This window comes from Rhamphochromis sp. 'chilingali' (assembly GCF_963969265.1).
Source record: "Rhamphochromis sp. 'chilingali' genome assembly, chromosome: 8".
Classification (NCBI taxonomy): domain Eukaryota; kingdom Metazoa; phylum Chordata; class Actinopteri; order Cichliformes; family Cichlidae; genus Rhamphochromis; species Rhamphochromis sp. 'chilingali'.
The window spans coordinates 12,046,371-12,073,678 of record NC_137935.1 but is presented as its reverse complement, the minus strand read 5'-3'; the positions used below and the strand labels follow the sequence as shown (position 1 = coordinate 12,073,678).

The 27,308-nt window shown below is 40.6% G+C and overlaps 1 protein-coding gene across 4 annotated transcripts; it reads right to left on the bottom strand.

The window, feature by feature from the left end:
• Positions 1-30: 30 nt before the first annotated feature.
• kiaa0753 (KIAA0753 ortholog) lies at positions 31-27,293 on the bottom strand. 4 transcript variants are annotated; one of them, XM_080888077.1, is made up of 18 exons: positions 26,757-27,293; positions 24,272-24,565; positions 23,906-24,167; positions 23,653-23,762; positions 23,495-23,557; positions 22,845-23,066; positions 22,156-22,336; positions 21,376-21,557; positions 18,845-18,975; positions 18,185-18,340; positions 16,807-16,896; positions 15,119-15,206; positions 14,863-14,937; positions 14,574-14,744; positions 14,278-14,359; positions 13,912-14,032; positions 8,489-8,716; positions 31-5,065 (listed from the first exon to the last, which is right to left on the bottom strand). In XM_080888077.1, the coding sequence occupies exons 1-18, from the start codon at positions 26,892-26,894 to the stop codon at positions 4,912-4,914; spliced, it is 2,748 nt and encodes a 915-aa protein (XP_080744203.1). In that variant the 5' UTR covers positions 26,895-27,293; the 3' UTR covers positions 31-4,911. The 4 variants fall into 4 exon arrangements, with proteins under 4 accessions (XP_080744203.1, XP_080744205.1, XP_080744204.1 ...); XM_080888079.1 differs by having other exon boundaries at positions 21,376-21,554; positions 26,757-27,291; XM_080888078.1 differs by having other exon boundaries at positions 18,185-18,337; positions 26,757-27,196.
• Positions 27,294-27,308: the final 15 nt, after the last annotated feature.

Below are 27,308 nucleotides of genomic sequence, written 5' to 3'. Positions count from 1 at the left end.
AAAGAACAAGGCACAGCTTTAATGAAAGAGTAGAAAAAGTGTCATACAATCTGGTTTTGCTGTATAGAGTTTGGCTGTAAGCAAAAATAAATAAATTAAAATAGAAATTTTGATATAGAAAACATGTGGCATAAAGAAGAAGAGCATGGGGGCGCAGTGAAACAGGATGGAGGGGAAGAGCGAGCACCCCTTTAAACCATCCATCACAAAGCAGCAGATGCCAGATTGGTCGGTCAGCTTGGGCAGTCACTCAGGCAGAGAAGCAAATCTTTTGGGCTTTGAGAAGTGCTTCAAAATACAACCAACCATCAAAACAAAGCACATGGGTGAAGCACATGAACCACGTTTCTCTCAGCAGCTTTAAATCCTTTAAATCCAGTTGTGAGATCTGGCTTAATCTCACAGATGCTTCACCTAATGGATTCCTCTAATTCATTTCTACGCTTATTTCAACCTCCAGTCCTGCGATACTTGACCCAAATAGCTGCAGAATAGCTTCCCTCACGTTTCTTTATGGTGCACATTAAGCAGCAGTGTGTCAAGTGGTCACAGTAACACCTGCTGTTTTCAACACTGGCATCCACATATGTGACCACACATGAGCTTACACAGTCCCTTAAGGATGGTCTGGTTGTGGCATTAATCGGCAGTCACGTCCACACAAATGAATATTGATGGGGGAAATGGTGATGGCCGAACCATCACCCTAGAATAAGACAGCCAGACATTCTACATTACCAGACTCTATTAGGAATACACACAGCCAATTTGTATTTATCATGGAAGCCAATACCAATACACTTCTGGTGTAGAACAGTGAGTTGCAATCCCTACTAAGGAAAACTAATAGGGAAAAGCCTTAAGGCCAGGAAGACAGGAAGACAGATAGCTCTGATTACACCAAATGGCAGCACTGCCTGAATCCAAGAGGAAAAGAAAGGCTAATTGAATTATGTGAATTTCTTTTGTAAGAAGACTTCTCTTCATGCCATTGGAGACACAACTCAAAGCAGCACTTTGCTTCTCAACAGTGGCTTTTGATGTTATTTGATGTCAGTATTCAGTAAGAAATATTTTACTGAACCATACAATTATATATAAAAAAAAAAACAGATCTCTGTGGCAATTCAGAGCCAGTCTAGGCACTGAAAATTCATTGTAAACATGACTAAAGTCTTACAAAGTAAAGTCAGAAAGAAACTCAATAACACTAAATGTTTTTGTTGGTATAAACACTGCAGGGGTTTTGAAAAATGGATGAAAGAACTGTTTCAGCAGCATTAAGCTTTCTGGGAGCCATTAAAAGACTCACAAACTACAGTGCAGGCAGTCAGCAAACTGAATTTAGCACCCAAGGTGCAGATTTGTTGTTCTTTTCTGTCTTTAAAAAATAATCCAGCAACCTTATGGAAGGAAAGACACCGTGCTGTATGTCACAGCACTCTCACGCAAGGTGAAGTTGTCAGCTGGCTGTTTTTATCCTAATGTGCTGTTTGATGATGTGGCTTGCTGTTTCACACACATGCAGATATACTTACTATTCTACTGTTTAACCCTACAATTCACTGTTGCTGTGACCCTTTTGTCCTCTTTATCATATTAGCAGCTTTAGAGAAGTACTGTGATCCAATAGGAATGAATTGGAGGTTTAGAAGAGAACTGAACTGTTGTTTAACCAGCAAGTCTCTTGTCATTAAAATCTATATTTTAAAGGAGACATGGCCTACAGGGCACACCACTATAAAGTTATGAAAATAATAAATTAAGACATAATTAAAACATACAAAGAAAAAAAGAAAATGACTTAAAATAGGAAAGGAACAAAATACATTTCAAGCTTAGGAATAGTATTTTTACTCCTTGGTTGTTTTTTTGTTTTAAATAAGAGACTTATATTCTTCCATGCAATGTTGATGGACAGGTTGACTGATGAGGATGCAGGAGTGTCCATGGTTCACAGATGACAATGTGATCTGTAGGGAGTCAGTGAAAGAAATCCTGGAGAAGTGGAGGTATGCACTGGAGAAAAAAAAGGAATGGCAGTCAAAATAAGCAACATAACTGTAATGAGAGTAAAAAGCTATTAAATATAAATTCAACACTTTTAATCCGCTTCCGATATCATGTCTGCTTCATTTGCTGTGAAATCTCAAGGAAACAAGCTTTCCAATTAATCATCCAATTCATATTTTCTTCTTCTGGAGTTCAGGTATAACAGTAAAAACACTCCGCAGTTTCATTGTTCATTATTCATAAAAAACACAACTATTATAGGTATTACGAATTGATTTTTAATGTAGTGAACATATTTATAATTGTAACCAGAGTAAATTACACTGGGGTGCAAACTGACTTACGTCTACTTCCTGTAAGTACATTTAAGGCTAGCTTATTATTTAACCTTTGCAAATGATATTAAATTCTTATCAAATGTAGTTGTTGCTATAGTATTATTACACTTTAACCACCTACAGCAACATGCTGCTAACATATTCATGCATCAACCATGAAAATTGAAAACACCAGTTTCTGTAAAATCATTATGCATTGAATGCTTTCACTTTTAATTTGTTCTACAGGCTACGCTTTGTTTATCCGTAGTTTCTCCTGAATATATTTTGCACATTTGAAAGAAGGACTTTTACTTAATAATGGAACATTTTTACGCTGTGGTATTGCGACTTCAAGTGGAGAGCATTACTACTTCTCCCACCCTTTGATCAACCACGGTATCAAATAAAGGTCATGCTGCTCCTCCTGCTGAAGTGAGCTATTCTGTATGTCGGCCTATACTCAACTGTATCTTACATTAATAAAAAATAAACGAAGAATATCTAGTTTTTCTAAATAACTCCAACGTGTTCACTCTGCCTTGTACGCACGTGTATTGAGCTTGACAGATAATCATTTCTATCTCATGATCCATCATTGTGAGTATAGTTGGCTATCTGCAAGGACTCGATTCATATAATAACTACATAACAAACAATTCAATCTGAGAGGTAAAGCCGTGACAGATGCTTCCCTTCAGTCATGTATTTAATGAGATCTCAGATGGCTAATTGCGTCTCAAAACTGTCTGAAAAAGAAGGGGAAAATATGAGAATGCAAACGATGGTGGTGTCTGCGCGACAGACTGCTCAGTGATGGCCAGCATCTCAGCAGAAATCATCCCTCAGATACTTCATCTTCGACAGAACATCCCCCGAGAGGAGCAAACATGACTAACAAGCAAGGATCCATCTGTTGTAAACACTGAGCAAAACAGACCCGACTGCCACAAAGCAACTTTAACGCACCTACATGCCAAAGTGCCCCTGCGAACGTGAATATATTGCAGTCAGTGTTCTGATAATGAGTCAGCGCTGACCGTTGGCAAGGTCGAATCTCTGTGATCATTTGAAATTATAATGATGAGCAAAACTGTTCTAATTCTGGTCTTTCCACAGTAATATGTTTGTGCATGGTGGTTACAGCATTAACGCTGAAAAATCAAGGACATCCAAGTCGACCACAGTAAAGCCTCAAAGATCAAAACAGTTTGGTCTTACTGTAAGATTTGCTAAGCTGCTCCCTGATGTTAAGTAGTGCTGACAAAGCAAATATACACTGATTTGTCTTTTAAACGTCCCCTGAACTATAAAAGCTAAAAATAATCATAAATCAACTCATTATTTTATGGTCTTTGATGTTTCCCAGTCGCATGTCAGAGCTACCTGCCTTCCTTATACCTATGTAAAGACAGCAACACCTCCCTCACATTGAACGTACCAGTTTGTATTTATCAGAGATCACAAAGGGGAAATGTGCACTGTGCATGAGACTGTTAAAGCTTGCATGCATTCTGACGCCCTCATACACACAAACACACACACACAAAAACACACAACACAGCCTGAGAGGAAATACGGGGCAGCTGATTCCGTGTGAGCTAATTCATTCAGTCACTGTATGTCCCCAATCAAAGGCTGGTCCCCACAGGCCAGTGCAGCATCTGCATGTGCCCCCATTGCTCTATCTGCCTGGCTTTCATGTTGCTCTCAAGGGACTCAGACATTTTCTCAGCCTGTCAAGTTTGTCCTGTTTAATTTGTGCTACACATTTTACCACAATTAAGAAAGAAAAGCACAGAAAAGAGAATTATTAAAATAGTTCTCAACCAAGTTCAAAAGCCTGAAAAAGGAAAAAAGAATCCCTAACCATACCCTTATCACTTTCCTTTCATGTGGTCCAACCCTCAGAGTGGACAGAGATTACAGGGATAACACATTAAATTTAGAGGGAAGTATTTTTTCTGTGCTGAGACGCTTTATTTGGACATTAAAATGACTGAGAAATCAATTTACAAGACCTTAAGCGCACCATGTCCTTGGCTTTCTACATCAGTTTGGTGGAAACCGTATGCAATTAATTTATTTCCATATGCCAATGTGAAAATAATAAGTGTGAGTAATCCTCAGGGAGATTTAGACCAAGTGCAAGGGGACGGCTGTAATCTTATAATCCTCTGTAATGTTCTAATGGTCTCTCTAAGCTTATCTACACTAAACTAACTTTCCCAGAGGTATGCAAACACAGATACAGATGGACCAAAAGAAGTAATGTGACTAATGCTCCCTGTGTAACTCAACAATCTCTTCTGCCGAGCTTTATAATAAAATCTGTGATCCCAGTAAAATAAAATCATATTGTGTCATTGCAGAAGTTACCTATGAACGTGTTTTTAGACCTTTGTCTAAGATCAAATAAATAGATCAAAAATAAAATATCTGATTGTAAAACATACAATACTCTATATAAAAATAATAAATAATAGTAGTCCAGGGTTTGACAAGGTAAAAATTTCCATCCACAGCAAACATAATATCAAAGGTTTTAAAGATAATGCTGCATCCATCATGCTGCAGCATCCTATTGTCCGGAAAACGCTGCAGCTGAAGCGGGTGGTGACCGGAGCGGCTGCAGGAACTCAGAGGTGAAGACGGCCTCAGCATACTCCTCCACGACATCCTGAAACTCTGCTGCCACGTCAGCCAGAGCCTCCGACAGCAACTCGTCAGCCAAGCTGTGAGAGGATAAGAGGTGCAGATGTTAGAAAACATGGTTATTTTCCTTAAATCATATATAACCTGTATAAAAAATAAAAAAAAAGTCTTCTAAAATTTGAAAATGTATACGCTTCAATTTGGTAGAATTCATTTGTGGCATCAAAACAAATCACATATGACAATGGTATTTATGTTGCTGCTGCTCCTGCTATTTTCGGTCTTCTCACAAGATTTTAGGCTAGAAATTTTGAAAGACATGCAAAATAAAAAGGTCAGTGGGCCTGAAAACAATGGCAAATGCAAATCACTTGAAACATGTCCTTTGTGCGCAGTGGTTATAATTTCAAAGTAAATGTAAATCATCAGTCTTGCGTCATTATCTTCAAAAATGCAGAAGGTCAAATTAAAGCTGATTTCTCTGAACAAATGTGGTATCTGTTTTTTTAAGAGGTGCACATGCAAAACTTAGTTTAAAAACATAAAACAGAGCAAAATAACTCTGAAGCCTCGTGAACTGTGTGCAGCACCAAGCTAAATTTCAGTGTTTGATCATTATCTGGGTCAGCACACACACACACACACACACGCACACACACAGGCAGAGACTGAGGCAGGGACATAGAGGATGAGGGAAAATGGGAAACACTTTCACATATCCACTGAAACGTCAGTGCAACAAAACTATCAGAGTAATTGTGCGTTTTTGAACTCCCTGTTCCTCTAAAGGGTCATGACAAGAACACTTTGCTCACAGCACCATATAGCGAGAGAAATCCAGAGAAGAATGTGCCGCTGTGGTTTGGGAACAGGCATTATAAAATATCATTAACATCAATATACAAGGAACCGTGCTTGCCCTTCTGAATTACTCCAAGTTATCTTTATATTTAACACACCAGTGACTGCACAGTGTACCGTTTATGCTAATGTATGAAAATCAAAATAAAAAAGCAGATTTATACAAAGTGAACTAGGATCCTAGGACCCTACCACTAAGTTTTATTTACATGCATAAAGAAATTCAAATAGCTGTTTTGGCAGTGCTGACGTCTTTCTATCTTGCAATCAGTCTGTTAGCAGACAGAATGAATGAGATCCTCCAGGTGGTAAGGCTCCACAGCAGCACAGGGCTGCTCATTACCATCTCATCACACAGAAAGCTTTCTGCGCTGTGTCAGAGCAGCAGGGGTCATACTAGTCTATACGTATGCCTTCTCCGTCTCCAAAAACACTGAGATAATTGGATGGTTTCTCACGCAATATCTTGTTGTTGTTTTTTCTAAGTACAGATTCATGTCTTAAAAACTTTGGCTTTTTGATGTGAAACTGATAATGAGCCAGTGACACAGTCAGCCAGATGCCATGGGTGGGACTGGACAGTTTTTCAGATCTAAACTTAAGAAAGACAGTTTATCGAGCTGTTTGGTATCCCAAACAGCTTTCAGAAGTTTAGAACTCATATATTAAACGCATAAGTTCAATATGTTCACAATGATGGCACGAAGCCAGCGTTGCACCAGCAGCGGCCTGTCAAGTATCTAAGTTTGTGAGTGGGAGAGAAGACCGGCGGCGAACAACAGAGGCGCACTATGCAAACCATAAACTCTGCATGATCCTCTCTGAGTGAGCGCCTCCTGCTGTGCACAGTGTCCGTCAATCGCATCCAGGGACAAAATAAATAACAGAAAGGACAGATCTGCTTCAGCGTGGTTCTAGTTACAAACACTAAGCATGTCATATCATTAATGTGTAGGACAACTTAAAAAAACTCATATTTCACTCTGAAACTGCTGCAGCGTTGAAGAGACTCATTCATAGCAAATAGTTATATTAGGTGGAAAATGTCATTGTTTGAGGGCGTTCTAGATGAAACTGAACACTGAAAAAGGTCCTGCTGAGAGCTAATGCCCCTTAATAAAGATATACATGAACACTTAATGTGCATTTAGAAGGATAACTTATTCTGAGAGAGGAAGCTGTAACTTCACAACCAGTGTTTATGTCTGTCATCATCGGACACTGGTGCAGGACAGAAATCAACCAACATCCATAATGCAATCCTTGTTGTTGCCTGTGTGGTGGCCAAGGAAGGTAACTTCATAATTTGTGTCAAAGGAAGCAGAAACACAGTAAAGCACGCACAACAGGATCTCCTGCTCTCCATCAGTCTTATAGCAAATGAATCAGCCATCGCTGCGTTCACAATTTCAATTCACTGATTGTGTTGGAAATGACTGTAAAGAGGTCAGAATGTTAGGCCATGGCAAAGAAAAATCTAACTGGGCAGCACTGCTACTTTGTCTCTCATGTTGGACCGAGCACAGACTGACTTACTCTCACATCCTATGGTACAAAGTGACATAGCAGAAGGGCCAGCAATAGCAGATTAGCATGCTAACACAGAAGGAGATGAGTGCAACACAAGACATAATGTCCAGCTATCTATTTTCTTAACAGCATGTCCAGTTCAGGGTCGCGGGAGGGCTGGAGGCTATCCCGGCTGTCACAGTACAAATGCTGGGGTACACCCTAGACAGTTTGCTAGTCTACTGCAGGGCTAACACAGAGAGAAACACAAACATAGCTGTAGATGTGAGCATGCAGTATTTTACAACCAATTAATCAATCACTAATTAACCTAACATGCATGTCTTTGGGCAGCAAACGGAGTATCTAGAAATAACCCAAGCAGGCACAGGGAATACCCACACAGAAAGGACCCAGATGGTCAGTGAATTTGAACTCTGGACTCTCTTGCTGTGAAAAAACAAGGCTAACCACTGCACTGTGCCATCCAATATACAAAGCAAAGGTAGCACTAGTGGAGATCTATGCACACATGTAATGTCACAGGTGTTAAATGTAAATGTTTCAAGCTGTTTTTCTCCTATACTGCCATGTTACATATTTACCTTTAAGCTTAAGCTAAACACAAAACAAGAAGGCTCGAGCGGTTGAGGGAGCTTATAAAAATCTTTATCTATAGCACTGTATTGAGATCCCTCCCCAGACCATACAAGCCCCACTCACACCTTGACCCATGTGACCATAATGACTCATGTGATGTTAGGATGGAGCAGCGAATTGACACCTTGGCTCACGTGACTCTAATCACTCACATAATGACAAGGTGGGTCAGTGACTCTCACCTTCAGTGGGACAACCCCACTAAGAGGTAAATTCCTGAGACTCCCTATCAGCTTTTATAACTGAAAAAGCCTCTTGGATGAAAGGTGAAACATCTTTAAAAATCTAAAAATACAACTGCAGTTGTCTTAAACTCAAGCACTTTAGACTATCACGATGACTGAGACCGATCATAACTGCAATGCATACTTCAAACACTGGTGGCAATCAGCCAGTGCAAACAAAATTCCCTGATCATGTTTATGCACATGTCTCATTAGCTTAAGTCATTATTAAAACAATCAGTTTTCTACCCGTCTGCAACGGCCCAGGGGTCGAAGCTGCCCACAGCCTCATGAGCCACAGCGCGCAGGTAAGCCTCATAGTCTTCCCGGTACTGCCGAATGCCTCTCAGCATGCTGCCTGGCACTGAGATAACAGGCGCCTTGCTTCCCTCCAGAGGGCCAGGGAACATGGTGTTGTTTGCAGGATGCTGCTCATCTTGGGATGCCTCCTCTGTCAGGCTGTTCTCACACAGGAAGCTGCGAATGTGGAAAAACAAGACGATGCTCAGAAGGTGAGACCAAGAAACATATTTTTTCAATATCTCAAAATTGTATTTTCAGTTCAATTCAGTTTTATATCATTTTAAAGGCACTTTAGGGCAGGTAAAAAGCTCATAATATTATAGAAAGAGTGAGAATCCCATTGAGAAAGCAACACGATGAGAAGATGACCTCTAAGAGATGTTTATGTGGAGAAAAGGTAACTGCAGTAGAACACAAACTGAGGGTGTAGATGATGAATTTAGGAGAGGTGTCAGAGTGCAAGCAGCTCTCTTGCTTGCCCCTTGCTCAGAATGAGCAGGGGCTCAGCTGGGCATCGCCGTGGTCTGGCTTTATAATCCTCTCTGCTTTGACAAATCAGCCTGGCTCTTGCAATGGCGCTCACTGTGCTATATTTAGTGTTGCAGCAGCTCCAAAGCAAAGTGCCTCTCTATTGTGCTCCCTGGGCCTCAGCTAAACTTGTTTCAGTGTTGACTATTGGGGCTGCAACCCATGGGGTGGCCATAAATATCAAAGTGCCAGCACAGCGAACCATGCTTCCAGTCTGAAATGGGTCGATTTACTGTTTGACAGGAAAAACAACAATTCTGTACCCTGCAAACTCGCTTATTTTTAAAGTCGCAATGGCTCCCACGCTTCTGAAAAGAAAATAGACTAGCCTGTGTTTTCTGTGAATGAAAACCATTCAGATACTTTGGCACAAAAGACCATCTGCAAAGCAAGATTGGTCTTGCATAACAATCTGTGAAAAGGTGATATGAGTGCTGAGAAAAAGATTTGCAAATTAAATATCACGACAAATTCTTAGTAATAGTTTGTTACTCTATTGTGCCGTATGAAATTCACTCGAAACTGAATGAGACATCCATGATGAACCTTCATTTCATTAATCTGTGCTTTCACAACTCTGTGTACCTTTCTGTTTGGCTAGTGCATACAAGTACCAAAATGCTGAAACACTAACAAAACATCCTCTATCCATCACGTTGTAGCACCTGCAACTTGGCCTGCACACCGGATTTACACAAACCCAAACAAGCAAGCAGCATTAGCCATTAGCGCGATCACCTCAGGTTTGTCTTCTCATTTCTCAACAAAAGCTAAAGCCACGCAGAGCCTGGCAAAGATGGGACCTGGCACAGGACGGTGCCATATGTGATATATCAAAAGGGATGCAAGCTGGGCTGAAGCTGAGTCAGATAAAACCACAAGTGGCTGAGAGATAGTAAGGGGGTGATTCAAGCGAGGCTCAATGAAGCCTCAGTGACAGCGGGGAAGATCAGTGTGGAAAGAAACAGGTGGAGGATACTGGGGGGGAAAAAAAAAAACAAAACAACAGAAACCCTCAATATTCCAAAAAGAAAATCCTCTTTTATAATATTGCACTGGACTGATTTAAATGTGGGTGCAGAACTTAGAAGACATCACAACTAAAAATCCACCAGGTTACAAAGTGACGACATACAGGAGGGGACAACTGTAGCCACAGAGGAAAAAGGTGGGAGAGAGCAGTGTGAAATAAATAAATAAAATAAATGCACGTTTTTTAATTTTTCTGAGTGAGCTTCTTATCTTTTTATTGATTTGCTTGACTAGCTGATGGAGCTGTAGGGGGGATGGGGGAGACTGAGGTTTGGGCTCCTCACCATGGATACATAAATCTTATCTGCTGCTCTGCTGATGTGTTAAAAGATTGTCTCCGTGGTTGTTTGACAGCGCTCGCACAGGCACCTGAACAAAGACACCCAAGGTAAGAAGCCGTGCTGTTTTGGAAAGAGTATTTAGCGTGACAAAGGCAGCGTTACGCCTGGTTAGAGTCAGTGGAAGTGTTAAAACCCTCTGGGCTCTCCTGTCATTACTAAGTAACCCCGACTATAGTCAGCATAGATTAAAAGAAAAGAACAGAGTAGCAGCACTCACTAAATATAAAACTATTTTATTCTTTCAGTTAGTATTCTTTTGAAAACTCCCGATCAATTCTCACCTTCCTTGGCTCAGTGCTTACAGAAAACCAGCTTACTTAATACAAAAATCAGGAAACCGATAACCGATACCATGTGACAATGTCCCTCTTAGCTATAAAACAGTAGCACCTAAGAAGCCTCCATTGATAGTCACACTGAGAAAATTATGCAGCTTTATTTCCGTGGCATGTTTTTTTCCCCCATGGTGTGTATAAATATGTGTGTGAGGCACAAAATGACGAGCATGTCGCCTGATGTGTCTCTCAGGACTGAAAAATGTGGGCTGTAAACAACAACTCAGGGCTGAGACAACACACATGATGAGCTCTTTGCTCATTTTCCCGTTCCCAAATTAAACCTCACCATTCTGCTACACTGAACACCAGGACAGTCAACACTGACAGAGGATTAACACAATCCCACATCAGCACGAAAAACAAACCACATTTTTAACCACAGGTTTCGATCCGAGGGCTGCGGAAGCAACAGGAAAGAGCTGCAGTTGTGAAAAGCTGCTTATCAAAATAACTTTCCTAAATGTCTGGAAAATGATGCTCCTTAGAGAGCAACCAGTGGGATGACCTGCTGCTCTCTGGCATCAGTTTTAGAATTACCATTATTTCTCAAGACCTGATCATTTGGGTGAGAGAGGTGAACTATTTGGCAGTTGTAGTTGTGATTATTATACAAAGGGCTGCTGCGCACACAATCTGACATAACCTAAAGTTATAAAGCAACAACAGTTAAATTTAGCGTATAGACTGCAACAACATAAGGCGAGGCTTTTTAACTTACAGAGCATCCTTGGTGGTTTGCTTCCGCATTAGCTTTTCATCCCTTCATCTGCGCTGGTATGTGTTGCACTATGTGACACCTGGGCCTCTTTATCCTTCAGCACAGGTAGCCAAAGCATCTCCCTTACAGCTCAGTTCATTTTACGAAGCAACTCTGTGTCCCCCAAAGACAGCTCTGTAAAACAATGTGCCTAATAAACACAATTTCTCTCCCCATCTCACTCCAAACGACTCCCTACTTCCAACTTTATTACTTCTAAGGGGGACAAAGCACTGTGAAAAAAGAGACACTGTAGGTGGACAACAAGTTCCTTCTTGCACTTTAGAAAGAAACCAAACAAACAATCTGTCAGTGTCTTGCAGGGAGGTTTATTCTTTCGCAAGTTAGATAGTGCAGTAGTCATGGAGTAAGTGCTGAACAGGCTGGGTCATGCTTCATTTAGAGAATAGAGAATGGGGACAATATATAGAATCCTTTTTTCATATGCAAATGAGTACAATTACTACATTACAAGCAACCTCAGAGCCTAAAAATACTACGCATACAAGAGCTAATGGCACGACCACCATCAGTCTCGTCTTACTGCCTTTATTGGACTAGATAAGTTGACGAGCATCTTATGGTTAAAAAAAAAAAAAAAAAGAAAGAAAGAAAAAGGATTCTGTGATGGCATGTGTGACTCAGCAGACAGCGAAGCTACCCACCCTCTGTGCTGCTGAATTTCTCTGTCAACCTCACTGATTTCACTAAGAGACTAAATCGATCTGTGTACCAACAGAAACCAGCTGCATTTTTCTCTAAGCATGACCAAGAAATTTCAAATGCTTTCAAACAAAAAAAACAAGTAAATACAGATAAAACATGCCTTGCAAAAAGCTGAAATACTGAGCCGATTAATTATTCACTGATATCTATGTGAATTTAAATTTAATTCAATTATCACCAACTGTTTTGTTATGGTACAATCGTCCCTTTTTCTGAATACACAGCACAACCGAATTACTATTTATCTTGTGATAATAACTCAAGGGGCTTAATACACACAATCACCTTGTGTGTTCTTTTATTCATAAGCATTCTAGTCAACTTGTTTACTAAGATTAGTACTTGCTTTCAAATCAAAGTGTTTTTCTATTGATCCATGTCAAAAAAAAAATCAAAAACAAAAAAACAAACACCAATCACATCCACTGTGATTTAATGTGTCAACCAAAACAAAACACATAAAGGTCCAGTGGGCTGCCAGCACTTGTTAGAGGAGCTGTAATTCAGACTGAGGATGAAAGTGCTGCAGACGGGTCTGTTCTGAGCTACAGTGATTCAAGGTGTTTCAGAACAAATGAGCTAGCAGTTATCAAATGACTGTCCCCGTTAAGAAGCTGGAAGGCTTGATGCCTCTAAAATGAACAGCTAATTAAAAAAAAAGACACCTCTTAAAAAAGCACCTGTGTTATGTTTGCCAGAGAACAGAGTTATTGCTTGATAGATGCATTAAGAACAGTTAAGCAAAGTGGCTCTTAAGGCAAAGTTTCCATCAAGTGAAGTGAACCCGAGGCAGATGAAGACTGACAGACTTTAATTTGCTAATGTTTGCAGCTTGAATTTGTTAAAAGTATCCTGCTGGCTTGTCTGTGTCAACAACTTCTAGTCCCTTCCAGTCTCTTTTCTCTTTCCTTCCAAGTTCCTCGTTAATTTAAGCAGTATAGCAGCTGCAGCTAAAGCCCTGGGCAGTGGAGGGTCTCCCTGTGGAGTCTGCTGCCAGAGTCAGGAATAGAGTCTGCCCTGGGTACAGTAGCCACCCAAGTGAGTTTTGCAGGATGAGTAAGGACTCCCAGTGGAACAGTGATTACAGGGCACACACGTCATGTGGAAAAAGACTAAATGTGTATAGCTGGGAAAAAAAGAACATTAACCACTTCCTTGTCATTGAGTCTAGAGGTGCAATTAAACCAGCACTGAATTACTTCCTGTGGAAGATGCCGTTTGTTTCTCTTCATTACAGCATCAGCAACTAAAGCAAGTCATTAAAGGTAATTTGATATGTAATTTGTCTCATAAGATTTCATTAAAAGTCACCTGATACTTTCCAAGTAATTAAAAATCCACCATTTACATATTTGCATTTGTTAAAAAAAGGGAGTATATCATAATTTTGTGCAATCAGGAGCATTGAGCTGAGCTATGATGACCAATAATTGAGGCTAAGACCTATAATTTCAGCTCAAATGATTGGAAAGGGAGTTAAATAGGTCAAACCTTAATACTGGGCTCCAGTTAATATTCTGAGAACACTCCAAAATTTCCCTGCTGACTTTTCAAGACGAATTAAACAGCAATGAATGGAAGCCATCAGCTAAAGATGAGACATAGAAATGACTTGTGCAGTAAAGGGGAAAAGACAGAGAAACCCACCCAGTCATGACAGGTTTCTCAAGGACAATATCCGCTGCAGAGGTCTGCTTCAGCACTGGATTTGTGAGCCTAATTGGCTGAGGAGAGGCTGGCCTGGAGCTGGGGGCATGGGACTGGGATCCTGAGAAGAAGAGAGAGAAAGCAAAAGAAGGGAGAAATGTTAAGAGGGATGGGTGGAGAAAGGAGCAGACAGATAGAAAGACAAAAGGACAACAGCATACATCTGGCCTTTTCAGTTGTAGCACTGTCTCCACCTACAGGAAAGGTCTGTGAAATAACTTTCTAGGTTTTGCACTTGCAGATAACATTTTTTGTTTAAGTGCAGAAATCGTCTGTTTTTGGCTTTTTTTTTTCTTTTTTTTTTACCTGCTGGTCCTGGTTGTTTCAAGTAAAGAGGGTCTGAATAGGTGATAGAAGCAAACCGTCTCCTCACTTCTTCCTGATCCCGCTGTCAGAGACACAGAGAACCAGATTCTATAAACACAGCATCCTACTGACAAAGAGCCTTGTCAAACAAATTGAACGGTGTAATCAAGTCTGGAAAATGCATCAGTATTCAGACGCAGACCACAGCTGTCATAACAGCTCATTATAAACACTAAACCAGTAACCAGTGACCTTTCAAATTCCATAGTGACCTTTCACTGGTGGGTCCCTCTCACCTGTATCTCCTCCATACGAAGCAGCATACTCTCCAGGGTTGGGGCCTGCAGCATGTCCTGGGCCATGCCCTGCAGCTGTCTGTCTGTCCTAACTGTCCACGCCACCCGGGCGGTGTCCTCTAACAAATCGTCCAGCAGCTCTTCACTCAGCTGCTCAGCACTTTCTTCTGCCTGTAAATGGCAATAATTACAAAAAAAAATAAATACAAGTGTTGTGAGTTTAGCTGCACAGTTTTTAAATCATTGCCATGATAAACTTAAATGTCAAATCTCCTGTAGTGAAGCTCACCCTCTCTGCAGCCTGTTCAGGCACTCGACTCCTCAGTGGAGAGTTCATTCTGTTGTTCCTGGACTCACCAATTTGCTGAAGGCACAATAAAAATCTCAGTTTATTTTACGAGGCAAATCTGAAGCCAAACACACGCATACACACAAACTTAGATTTATTTAATCATTCACATGCAACAACTGTCACCCTTGTCTTTAGGAGGTTTATAAAAGGAAGAAATTCTGGCACTAGCTGGACAGCAGATAAGTCCTCCTACCTGGGCTTCATCCAGAAGGGGCTGAATTCTCTCTCTGGCCTTCTGCTCAGCTCTCTCAGCCCACTGAGTTGGCGAGACAACTTCAGACCTGTGAACCAAAACACACCCACACTGCAAGCTGTCACAGAAGTTCTGAAGCTGAGCTGCTTTAACTTAAAGACACAAAATTAAAAAAAAAAAAAAAGTATTTACATAAAGTATAGTTAAAAATATATTTGGAATTTTAGCCCACCTTGGGTTCAGAATTAATTAAAAGATTGAATTTCTCTGATTAAGAAACAAAAAACTTTCTGCCAAGCTTTTAAAATAACTATCCGTTTGAGTCGAATAAAACATTCTCATTACTGGAAATGCATGAGAGAATTAATTAATCATCACTATCAATCATTATCATTGATGGCTAAATGTATTCACACACAATAGAAATAGTCATCAGGCTCAGTGTTTTTTAAATTATTCACATTAATCTGTAATTATAATAGGCATATAAGGTCAAAACTGTCAAACTCTTTGCTGGCATTATATTGAATGGTTACGTTCACTGTTGAAACCAATTTAAAAAAAAGCCATAAAGGCTGACATGCCAGTTAAGAGTTTCACCAGCTGAGAGCAGCTGGAAGCATAAAAGAATCACTAAGTCTGACATAAGCATTTTATTCAAAATGCAGCCTGTTGATTGTATTGATGTCTATTGTGTCCAACTTATCACCTGTAAACAAGTGAAGCAGTTTAGTGCTTTTACTTGTCACAGTGGCAGGAGGAAAAAAAAAATCAGATATAGTGACTCTTTATACATCTAATTTAAACACTTTAACACTTTTCTGCAGCTTTCTTTAGCTTTAAAACAGAAACAAACAAACAAACAAACAAAAAGAACCTGCCATGGGTATAACACACAGGCAAAACAGATCTGTAATAATGGTGAATTTTCATTCAATTTTCCATGTAACACACTATGTGCAAATTTGTTAATGTTACGTAACCCATAAAACTATAGAGGCTGCATGTGTTCTTAATTAACATTACATGTTTCCTGCAGTGGTATTCCCCTCTTGACAAGGTGAGTAAATAAAGAGCAGGCCTACACGTCTTTGTGACAGAGAACACAGTAGCGTTAACCCACACATTCACAGTAGTGTAATTAAGTGTTGACTTTGCTCTGTGCACATTGCGTTTTGTTGCCAGCCTTTTAAAGTTGGGCTCTCCAGTGACTAATTAACAAATACACAACGGTCTATAGGAACATATGCTCTCCTTGGTGCTGAATGGATGCGCTGCAATCACAGTCTGCATTATTTTCCACTCATTGTTTTGTTCTGTTGTCAGTAGATAATGTTGCCCATGTTGTAATTCCCAGAGTAAATGCTCCTTTGATTGTGAGCACAATGAACCGAGTGGGAAATGTTTTTCTTCTTAAACAGCATAAGTATTTACAAAGGTTAAAGGGCAAGTGCATATATCGCTATATATACACACACACACTGTACTTACTTTTTTATGTCATTAATTAATCCCTTTTATTTCGGTCAGAGGGAGTTTGTTATTATCCCATAGTGTCTGCAGAGGTTGCAATTAGGGGGCACATGAAATAAAAAAGTTTTTTGGCTATATTAATATTCACCATGACTTTAAGCCTTCATTACCTTGGATCCAAATCTGCTAAAACAATAATTTTATTAGTACTGTACCTTAATCTCTGAATGCGTTCAGCCTCTTCTTTACTCAGCTGGTTCAGCTCTTGCAGTCTCTGCGCAGTCATCTTATCTAGCCAAGCTTTCCTGCATCACCCAGGCAATCATCAAATGAAGCAAAATGTAAGCTCAAAGAAGCTTTGCACATAAATAATTTATAATCCTCATCTTTAATCACGCTGATAGCCACTGATTAATAAGAAAGCACAACTGCAGTAATTAAGATTTGATTAAACGGAGACATATGTGGAACACTCAATCAATGAGGTGCTTATAAAACAGGCAAACTATTAATCACTCAAAAAGAGAAATGGCCTCAATCTAGCTGGCACCTAGATTAATTTATTGGAAAGAATTAACTTTGAATTAGAATCAGAGTATTGCCTCTGGCTCTCAGCAAGTGGGGTCTGACATAAAGGTTAGAAATGGCTCTCTGAATGTTCTCATTAATGTTCCTTTTTCCTAGATTCCACCCATGTGGCATTTTGCTATGACAGATAATCTAATGTGAGAAGCAGAAATGACACAGATTACAAGGTAATCTGAAAAAAGATATTTATAATAAGTAGAAGCGATAAAAGCTGGGACAGGCAGATTTTTCGCCATCAGGCAAAAATTCCTAACTAAACTTCTGCATATTAGTTGGGCTCCATTATCAGGTTTTAAGAAAACCTAGCCAATTATATTAGATTCTGGCCAATCAGAGGTCCTTTCAGAGAGTCAAAAAGTGCAGATGCACATGCAGATCACTAGTGCATAAGATAAGAGATAAGAGATAAGATAGAACTTTATTAATCCCTCGGGTGGGTTCCTCTGGGAAATTCGACTTCCAAAAAGCACAGCAACGACCGAAGTTACATCCCTAGAGAGAAGAAAGCCTGAGCCAGTGTTGGAAAATATTGCAGGAAAAGTTGACGGTCCCTCACTAGCAACAGCTGCCTCTGGCCTGCAACGCACCACAGTAACAGGAAAACAGACTTATCAAAACACATTTATATCTAATATTATGGTCACAGGTCCTGCTCATACGGGAGCCAAGTTTTTGCCTTTTTTCCACTATCACTGTAAGAACAGCCATGAAGGATGTGTAATTTATGGTTCAAAGCTTTGATTTTATATGTAACATCTCAGACTGTTATCATGAAAGCAAGAGTAATTAGGCCTTTTTCTAAACTAAACCAACCAGCTTACACATAGCTTCTGCAATGGGCACAAGACTGTGATCATCTGCAGGGAGCGAGCTTAGGACAGAGGAGAGCTGATGGAAGAGAGATTAACTTTCACATTTTATTTCCCTATTGTTCCCAATTACTGCCAACCCGTGTATTTAAAATAAGGTTAAAAAAAAAAAAAAACTTTGGGAGGTAAGGTTCACCTTAATGCTTCATTCTGAGCTTCTTTCTTCCTTTGTGAGCTTAGGCCTGGCTCAGTTGCCAAACTACCTCCAGGCCTCTGCTTTGGAGGGTCTGGTGAGGATTTCACTGGAGAAAAGAGACAACGAGGCTCTGGTCTTCCCCTTTGTGGGGATCTGCTGATAGCAGAGAATGATGAATGGGTTAAAAAATGTAAACAGAAAGATGCTATATTACACAACTCAATGGAAAGCGAAAGAGCAATTTTTATTTTGACACTTACATCTCTTATACTATATTTACCAAATTACTTTTTTTTTCTTCGGATTTTCCTTATAAGCAACTGTCATCAATGAAAAATGAAAAATTTGGTGCATATGGTATGTGCTGCACTTTACCAGTAACATTGAATACAATCTACAATCCTATAATGTATACAACCTCTTAGTCCATCAGATAATCTGATTATGCCTACCTGCATCCACAATTTGATTGAAATTCATAAAGAGATAATTGTGTAAAATGGTCTTTTTTTTGGGGGGGGGGGTTGTCCACACATATTATTTCATACTAAATGTAAACTGTTACCTGGAGATCAGCGTTTCGGACATTAAAGCAGTACTTACATAATGACATTAATCATCGAGTGAGCCGAGGACTGCACAGAGAGATAACAGACTCACCGTTGTGGAGGAGGAGAGTGAGGAGATGTAGGTATCCAGGGCACAGAGTGCTCTTTTTGAGGGAGCTGGCTCACTCTGAGCCGAGAGGAGACTGTAGGCTGCTGGAAGCCTGTATCTTGCATCTGATTATGCTATAATAAAAATAGAAAATAAATATTTAATTATTAGTTTACATTAACCTCACATTGGTTACGTCTGATCATTGGTTTAAAAAAAAAAAAAAAAAAAAAAAATTTATATATATATATATATATATATATATATATATATATATATATATATATATATATATATATATATATATTAGCTTCTTCAGCCAGTAGGCGTGTTAACGAGAGACACCCGGAATGGCTAACTGAAGGCCGGACGGTCCTGATCCCCAAGGACCCCAAGAAGGGACCGGTCCCCTCCAACTACCGACCAATAACCTGCCTCAGTACTACATGGAAGCTCCTGTCAGGCATCATATCGGCTAAGATGAACAGGCACATGGGTCAATACATGAGCGGGACACAGAAAGGAATTGGCAAGAATACCAGAGGCGCAAAACACCAGCTACTGGTAGACAGAACAATCAGCCGAGACTGCAAGACCAGACTGACCAACCTGTGCACTGCCTGGATTGATTACAAGAAGGCCTATGACTCAATGCCCCACAGCTGGATACTGGAATGCCTAGAATTGTACAAGATCAATGGGACCCTAAGTGCCTTCATCAGGAACTCAATGGGGATGTGGCGTACAACACTAGAGGCCAACTCCAAGCCCATAGCACAAGTCACCATCAAGTGCGGGATCTACCAAGGAGATGCTCTGTCCCCACTGCTGTTCTGCATAGGCCTGAACCCCCTCAGTGAGATCATTAACAAGACTGGCTACGGATACCGACTACGGAACGGAGCAGTTGTCAGCCACCTCCTGTACATGGATGACATCAAGCTGTATGCCAAGAGTGAACGAGACATCGATTCACTGATCCACACTACCAGGCTATACAGCAATGACATTGGAATGTCGTTCGGACTGGAGAAGTGTAGTCGGATGGTAACAAAGAGAGGGAAGGTAGTCAGAACTGAGGGGATTGAACTACCAGAAGGCAACATTGCAGACATAGAGGACAGTTACAAGTACTTGGGGATCCCGCAGGCGAATGGGAACCATGAAGAGGCCGCTAGAAAAGCTGCAACCACCAAGTACCTGCAGAGGGTCAGGCAAGTCCTGAGGAGTCAGCTGAATGGTAAGAACAAGATCCGGGCCATCAACACGTACGCCCTGCCCGTGATCAGGTACCCTGCTGGGGTAATAGGCTGGCCAAAGGAGGAGATAGAAGCCACTGACATAAAGACAAGAAAGCTCCTTACCATGCATGGAGGGTTTCACCCCAAGTCCAGCACCCTGAGGCTGTACGCTAAGCGGAAGGAAGGGGGCCGGGGACTGGTGAGTGTCAGCACCACAGTCCAGGATGAGACAACGAACATCCAAGAATACATTGGGAAGATGGCCCCAACTGACAGAGTGCTCAGTGAATACCTCAGGCAGCAGAAACCCAAGAAAGAGGAGGGAGACGAGGAACCATCATGGAAGGACAGAGCCCTGCACGGTATGTACCACCGGCAGATAGAGGAGGTGGCTGATATCCAGAAATCCTACCAGTGGCTGGACAAAGCTGGACTGAAAGACAGCACAGAGGCACTAATCATGGCAGCACAAGAACAAGCTCTGAGCACAAGATCCATAGAGGCTGGGGTCTATCACACCAGGCAAGACCCCAGGTGCAGGCTGTGTAAAGATGCCCCAGAGACAATCCAGCACATAACAGCAGGGTGCAAGATGCTAGCAGGCAAGGCATACATGGAACGCCATAACCAAGTGGCCGGCATAGTGTACAGGAACATCTGTGCGGAGTATAACCTGGAAGTCCCGAGGTCAAAATGGGAGATGCCCCCAAGGGTGGTGGAGAATGACCGAGCTAAGATCCTGTGGGACTTCCAGATACAGACGGACAAAATGGTGGTGGCTAACCAACCGGACATAGTGGTGGTAGACAAACAGAAGAAGACGGCCGTAGTGATCGATGTAGCGGTTCCGAATGACAGCAATATCAGGAAGAAGGAACACGAGAAGCTGGAGAAATACCAAGGGCTCAGAGAAGAGCTCGAGAGGATGTGGAGGGTGAAGGTAACGGTGGTCCCCGTGGTAATCGGAACACTAGGTGCGGTGACTCCCAAGCTAGGCGAGTGGCTCCAGCAGATCCCGGGAACAACATCGGAGATCTCTGTCCAGAAGAGCGCAGTCCTGGGAACAGCTAAGATACTGCGCAGGACCCTCAAGCTCCCAGGCCTCTGGTAGAGGACCCGAGCTTGAAGGATAAACCGCCCGCAGGGGCGTGCTGGGTGTTTTTTTTTATTATTATTTTTTTTTTTTTTTTTTCCACAGGGTATGATATCAAACAACAAATCATGTTGCTAATAACATGTTATTAAGCGTTCTCTGTGTCTTGTGAAATACTGAGTTCAGTACAAGCCCAGCACCTTTATTGTTTCAGCCGTTTTTCTCTGAGAGGGCAGCTCTTTTCTGCTGTTAGTATTGGTATGGGATCGTCTCTGCAGCTCCCTCTGCTGGACGAGGCTCTCCAGGCCAGACCGCAGCACCTCTCTTCGATTGAGGGGCTGTTGAGTAGTTTTGGGTTTCTGGGAGGCCATTCTCTTATCTGCTGACAAAAATAAAAAGTTAAACAATTTATTTGTTTTGATCTTAAGTTCAAACTAAATAAAAGTCAAAACCAAACAAGATTATTTATCCCTTTCAGTACAATTCAATTAAGTTGAACCCTGATGGGAGCAGACAACACCACCGATTACAGAATTTGCCTGCACTCTTGACAGCCAGGTGGATGTGTGGTTTAGGTTCAGGTTTCTAGGGAGATCTAGATTGCAGATGAGGCTCACTCTAGGTGTTTATATCATCACTGCCTCTCAGCCCAATAATACCCAGCAGGACTTAACTGCTCATATACTAAACAGCAGGGGACCAAATGCCAGAGTTCTGCACTTTAAATCTTGTTTTCCTATCACTTCCTGGCTCCCTGATCAATTTTAAGCCTGGGTACAGCAATTTACGCACAGTGGGAGGCCCCAAGAGAACCGCACAGAAGCCCTTGGAGGGCTTTTATATACATAGGAGAGCAAATGGTTTGTCCTTCGTCAGCAGGCCTCTATCAACAAGTAGGTCTTAAGTTGAAATGATAATCATTAAACAACACCCAGGAAGTCTGCATTAATAAATACACAAAGCTAGTAAACAGTGCTCACCATGGAGGCCTCTTCTGGGATTTTTTGCTTTGCAAGGACCTCGAGCAATTCCTTGCAGTTTGGGACGCCTGGGTGCAGTCGTAGGAGACTTGCTGCGATGAGGAGATTTCCTTTGCGGAAGGCATGCTTGAGCCTGCATCTTTATGAGCATCTCTTGTTTACTGAGAGCAGAATCCAAAGTCTATTAAAAATGAAGTGACAGCAAAGCCTGAGATTATTCACTCAATTCAAAAAATATATATTTTCCTAAAATAAATTCCACTAAATATTGATTAATCCTGCAGCACAAGTCATCTATGTTTACAGTAATATCACAAATAAACAATGTAACAAAGAAAATAACATGTAATAAAAATATATGATGCATCTGGAAAAATCATATCATTTAGGCATATTAAAATCGTATTACTACTTCGATCTGTGACCTAGAAACAGTAGCAGATACAGAATCTGTTCTTGTAATGCTCTGCTAAACCTGCACTGCAGTTAGTTGGAATTCATGCATGAATATTTGCCTTTATTAAGTAAAATAAGAAAGTAGGTTTAAAGTCGGGACCAATACAATACTGCACTGGTTTGCCACATTGAGCTTCTTTCCGCTGATTGTTTTTGCATTGTCCAGGAGCCAAGTCTACACTAGGAAAACACACATCACTCTGTGAATACAGCGGTTACATCGTGATCCTTACCTCTAGTTTCTGCAGGATGTCAAGGGCAGTCTCAGGCACAGCTGAGCCCTGGGCCACTTCAACTTTAGCTGAGCACAAAGAGAGCTGGCGAATCAGCTGCCCCAGTTCTTTGGAATAAGGAGGCACTTTGCTGTGAGACAGATCAGAGAGTTGATGGATAAAAACCTGTAAAGCCCTCAGTGCCCCACGATGTGCAGCTGCAAGCCTGTTTATCGCCATGGACTGAAAGTAAAAGAGAATGCAAATAAATTAAGAACAGAAATGTCAACTTTTTTTTTTTAAACAAAACTCCTTCATAAAAAAAAAAAAAAAAAAAAAAAAAAAAATCAGACACGACTGATTTTACTCATTTAATTCAATTTTATTTATATAGTGCCAAATTACAACAGTCGCCTCAGGGCCCTCATAATGTAAGGTAAAGACCCTACAATAACAAATAAATAAAACAAATTTTAAAAAATTATAAAGATAGAACAATCAGATGCCGCCCCCTCCCTCGAGTAAGCACTTGGTGACAGTGGGAAGGAAAAACTCCCTCTTAACAATAAGAAACCTTCGGCAGAACCGAGCTCAGGAGGGGTGGCCATCTGCCAAGAGTGGCTGAGGCAGAGGGGAGAGCCATGAAGTCCAAAATGTGACTTTCTTCTCACCTTTTTAGCATCCCACATTTTCTGGCTTCGTAGTTTTTCTATATCCTCTTGTATCTCTTTTACCTGTTAAATAATGTGAGAGAACATTGTCTAGAGGAGCAGAGCAAAAGGAAATCCAGTGACAAACATTTAATGGCATTCAATAGAAATTTAAGTACCTGTTGCTGCAGAACATAAATAATACGAGCTGAGCGAGCTGCCTGTTTCTGTCTGCGTATCTCCAACTTGTTTTCCTCTTCAGGTTCTAATGACTCCTGTATTTTCTCCCCTGTTGTTTAAAAAACATTGTGCATTATTTATCAGCATCATGCATTAGTAGTGAAATCATAGGAAAAGTGTGATCATTGCAATGGGTTCCAAAATTATGATTACACTCCATGCATTTCAAGTTATAGGTGTCTTGTGGGCTACCTCTGTTAGCCAGCTCTTCCACTTTCTGAATATACAGTTCCAGTTCATTTTGCAGCCTGTGGATCTCGTGGCTTAAAGGTGCCTCTTTGTCTCCTTCTACCTGCCTAAGGCCAGGGTCTCTGGTTGGGGGTGAGCGGCTCATTCGAGGCATGGATGAAATAGGATGTTTCTGGGATGTGTGTCGTTTGGCTCCAGCTACAGTCACCTTCTCTTTTGGACTGGATGCTTTTGACATCATCTTACTTGGACTTGCTGCAAACTCCTATAAAGAGAGGAAATAAACTTCATTTGCTAAACAGGCACAAACAATTAATTTCATATTATATAAACAAGAATGTTATTATAGACAAAAAGTAATTAAATTACCTGACGGAGTTCTACATCACTTGTTTCAAAGAGTGAGGCCTCCTGAGAAGGTTTGGCCGATAATTTTGTCAGCGATTCAAGGCGCCTTCGTCTTAGATCTCGCTTGGCCTGCTTAACAGCTGCCTGAAGCCTCTCCTCAGAGAGTGTGGTGAAGCTGAAAGAGCTTCTGGTGCTATCCACATTTTCCTTAACTTCTGATACAGGCAGCAGTCGCTCTATCACAATGGGGGCAGGCAGGCCGACATGTGTGGCACGGTTTCTAGTACTTGCAGGGACGGCGTCATTGAACAGCAGCTGTGGTGTGCAAGACAGAAGTCAGTTTTATCTGGTATAATCAGTCATTATGATTAGACACAATCAGATATATTTATCAATAACAGGTATTTAGGAAATGGTGTCATTGCATATAGTTGTGGTCAGAAGGATACATACAATCATTAGGGAACATGGAACCAGAATTACCAAGAGATTCATATGATAAAGTATACCATATCATATAAATGTCGTAGTAATTTGGGGCTTTTAATGATTTCTTTCAACAGATGAGCAGATGGAATAATAATAACATCCTCTTTGTGCGAAAGCTAGATTGTTGAAACTTGGATACAACTGGATGTTGAACAGGACCATGATCTCAAACACACATCAAACCTGATTTTACAAATGATAAAACAGGCTAACGTGAAGCTTTTCGAATGGTCTTCCCAAAGCAAACAAACAAAACAAACAAATAATGGAATGATATTTTGTAATGATTGTGAAGGCACATGTTTGAAATGTTTGAAATAAAAATGAACTGAACTGAACTGAAAGCTGTGACCTTAACCCTGATGAATATTTGCGGACTGTGTAGGCTCATGCCAGGAAACTAACCAATTTAAATTAACTCTACCAATTTTATCAAGAAGAGTGAACAATTATTTAGACAGAATAATGCCAGAGGCTTGGGGGTGTATGTATATATTTGAGCCTATATGTATAATATGTGTATTAGATGGCATTCAAATATTCAGAAAATGCGCCTAATTCTAGTGCGACCATCACATGTCATTATATTAATGCTGCTATCCTGTATATATTGTACATACTATTGTTTGAGTACTTACAATTGTTTTTTTGTACTTTTTATATTTTACATTTATATTTATTATTGAAACTTGCACCAAGGGAGTGGCACTCCAATTTCGTTGTACTCTGTACAATGACAATAAAGGCTATTCTATTCTATTCTAATTCTAGTGCGACCATCTCCAGGTCTCACTACCATCTTGTAAACCTTCCTGTAAATCCTAATGAATGAAGCCTTAGCTTGATGCTAAAATGAAATGAATGAATGAATTTTATAGTACCATATCACCCCATTAGAGCACTTCGCTCTCGCACTGCAGGCTTAGTTGTTTTTCCCAGAGTATTTAAAAGTATTTAAAAGAAAAATGGGAGGGAGAGCCTTCGGTTTTCAGGCCCCTCTTCTATGGAACCAGCTTACAGTTTGGATTCGGAAGACAAACACTATCTCTACTTTTAAGATTAGGCTTAAAACTTTCTTTTTTGCTAAAGCATATAGGTAGGGCTGGATAACGTGACCCTGAATCCTCCCTCTGCAATAGGTGCAGGCTGCTGGAGGATTCCCATGATGCATTAAGCATTTCCTTTCAGTCACCTTTCTCACTCACCATGTGTCAACAGACCTCCCTGCATTGAATCACACTTGTTTTTAAATTTCTGTCTCTCTTACAGAGCATGTCTTTTGTCCGGTCTTCCTTCTCTCACCCCAACCGGTTGCAGCAGATGGCCGCCCCTCCCTGAGCCTGGTTCTGCCTGAGGTTTCGTCCTGTTAAAATGGAATTTTTCCTTCCCACTTTCACCAAAGCACTTGCTTATAGGGGGTCATATGATGGTTGGGGTTTTTCTCTGTATGTATTATTGTAGGGTCTACAATATAAAGCGCCTTGAGGCGACTGTTGTTGTGATTTGGCGCCTATAAATAAAACTGAATTGAATTGAAATTGAATCCAACTAAAAACAGTACATGAATCTCTGGTAAACTTCACTGAGGCGCTTTACTTTGACACCAAGCTATTTACAAACATTGTGATATGAACATAGTGATATGCTTCAAACTGAAGTCTTACAAAAATCTTAAAAATGAAGAGAGAAAGGGTATTATCACAAACGCTTCACTCGCGTCTCCACCTCTTTTTCATTACTTTGAATGGTTGATCCCGGGTATTTAAATGTCTCTACCTTCACTGCCTCTACTCCTTGTAGCGATAAATATTATGACTTTCAGGACTGTAATATTCAGATTTATTGTTGACATTGTGCTGCACTCTAGGACCAGCTGATCTCAATCAACCAGCTCCAGGTCTGTGTATGTATCACTAGTATGTGGTCTTAGCTTTTCCATTTCAAATTGTATATATGCAAAGATGAACTGCATATAATAAAGATAGATGAATATTATCAGACTTTCAGTGCTGTTTACCTTGGTGTGGGAGATCCCAGCCGTTAAACCGCTGCGGCTGTGAACATTTCTGGTTGATCCTAAAGCAACCCAGTCTCTCTCTTCGCTCTGCTTTCCTGAGAAAATCCCGGGACCACTTTGCAGGGATTGTGCAGTCATTACAGCGAAAAACAGTTGTCACTGTAGTAAACAATACTAAATGTTATGCTAATGGGAGCTAATTTTGCTAACATAAAATTAATCCAATCCAGAAACTAAATTCAGGCACTTCGCCGTCGTTAATAATCAGTTCTTCCACTTTCTGTATATGAATTATAAGTCAGCTATACGCACCGAGTGGCTAATTGAAGCATAATTAAAATACAGGACCTCGTTAATCTCTTAAATTTTAAATTTAGCTTCTCAACAGTTTGAAACGGCGCCATGACAACAACACAACCCTAAAGACGGAAGTAGTTTTTTTTTAACTACGGCTTGTCAAATAAGCCAAAAATCAACGCAAACGCTTTATAATGACGTGTGATAGAATAGGCATTCTCACTAAATATATCACATATGATATATCATATTTAA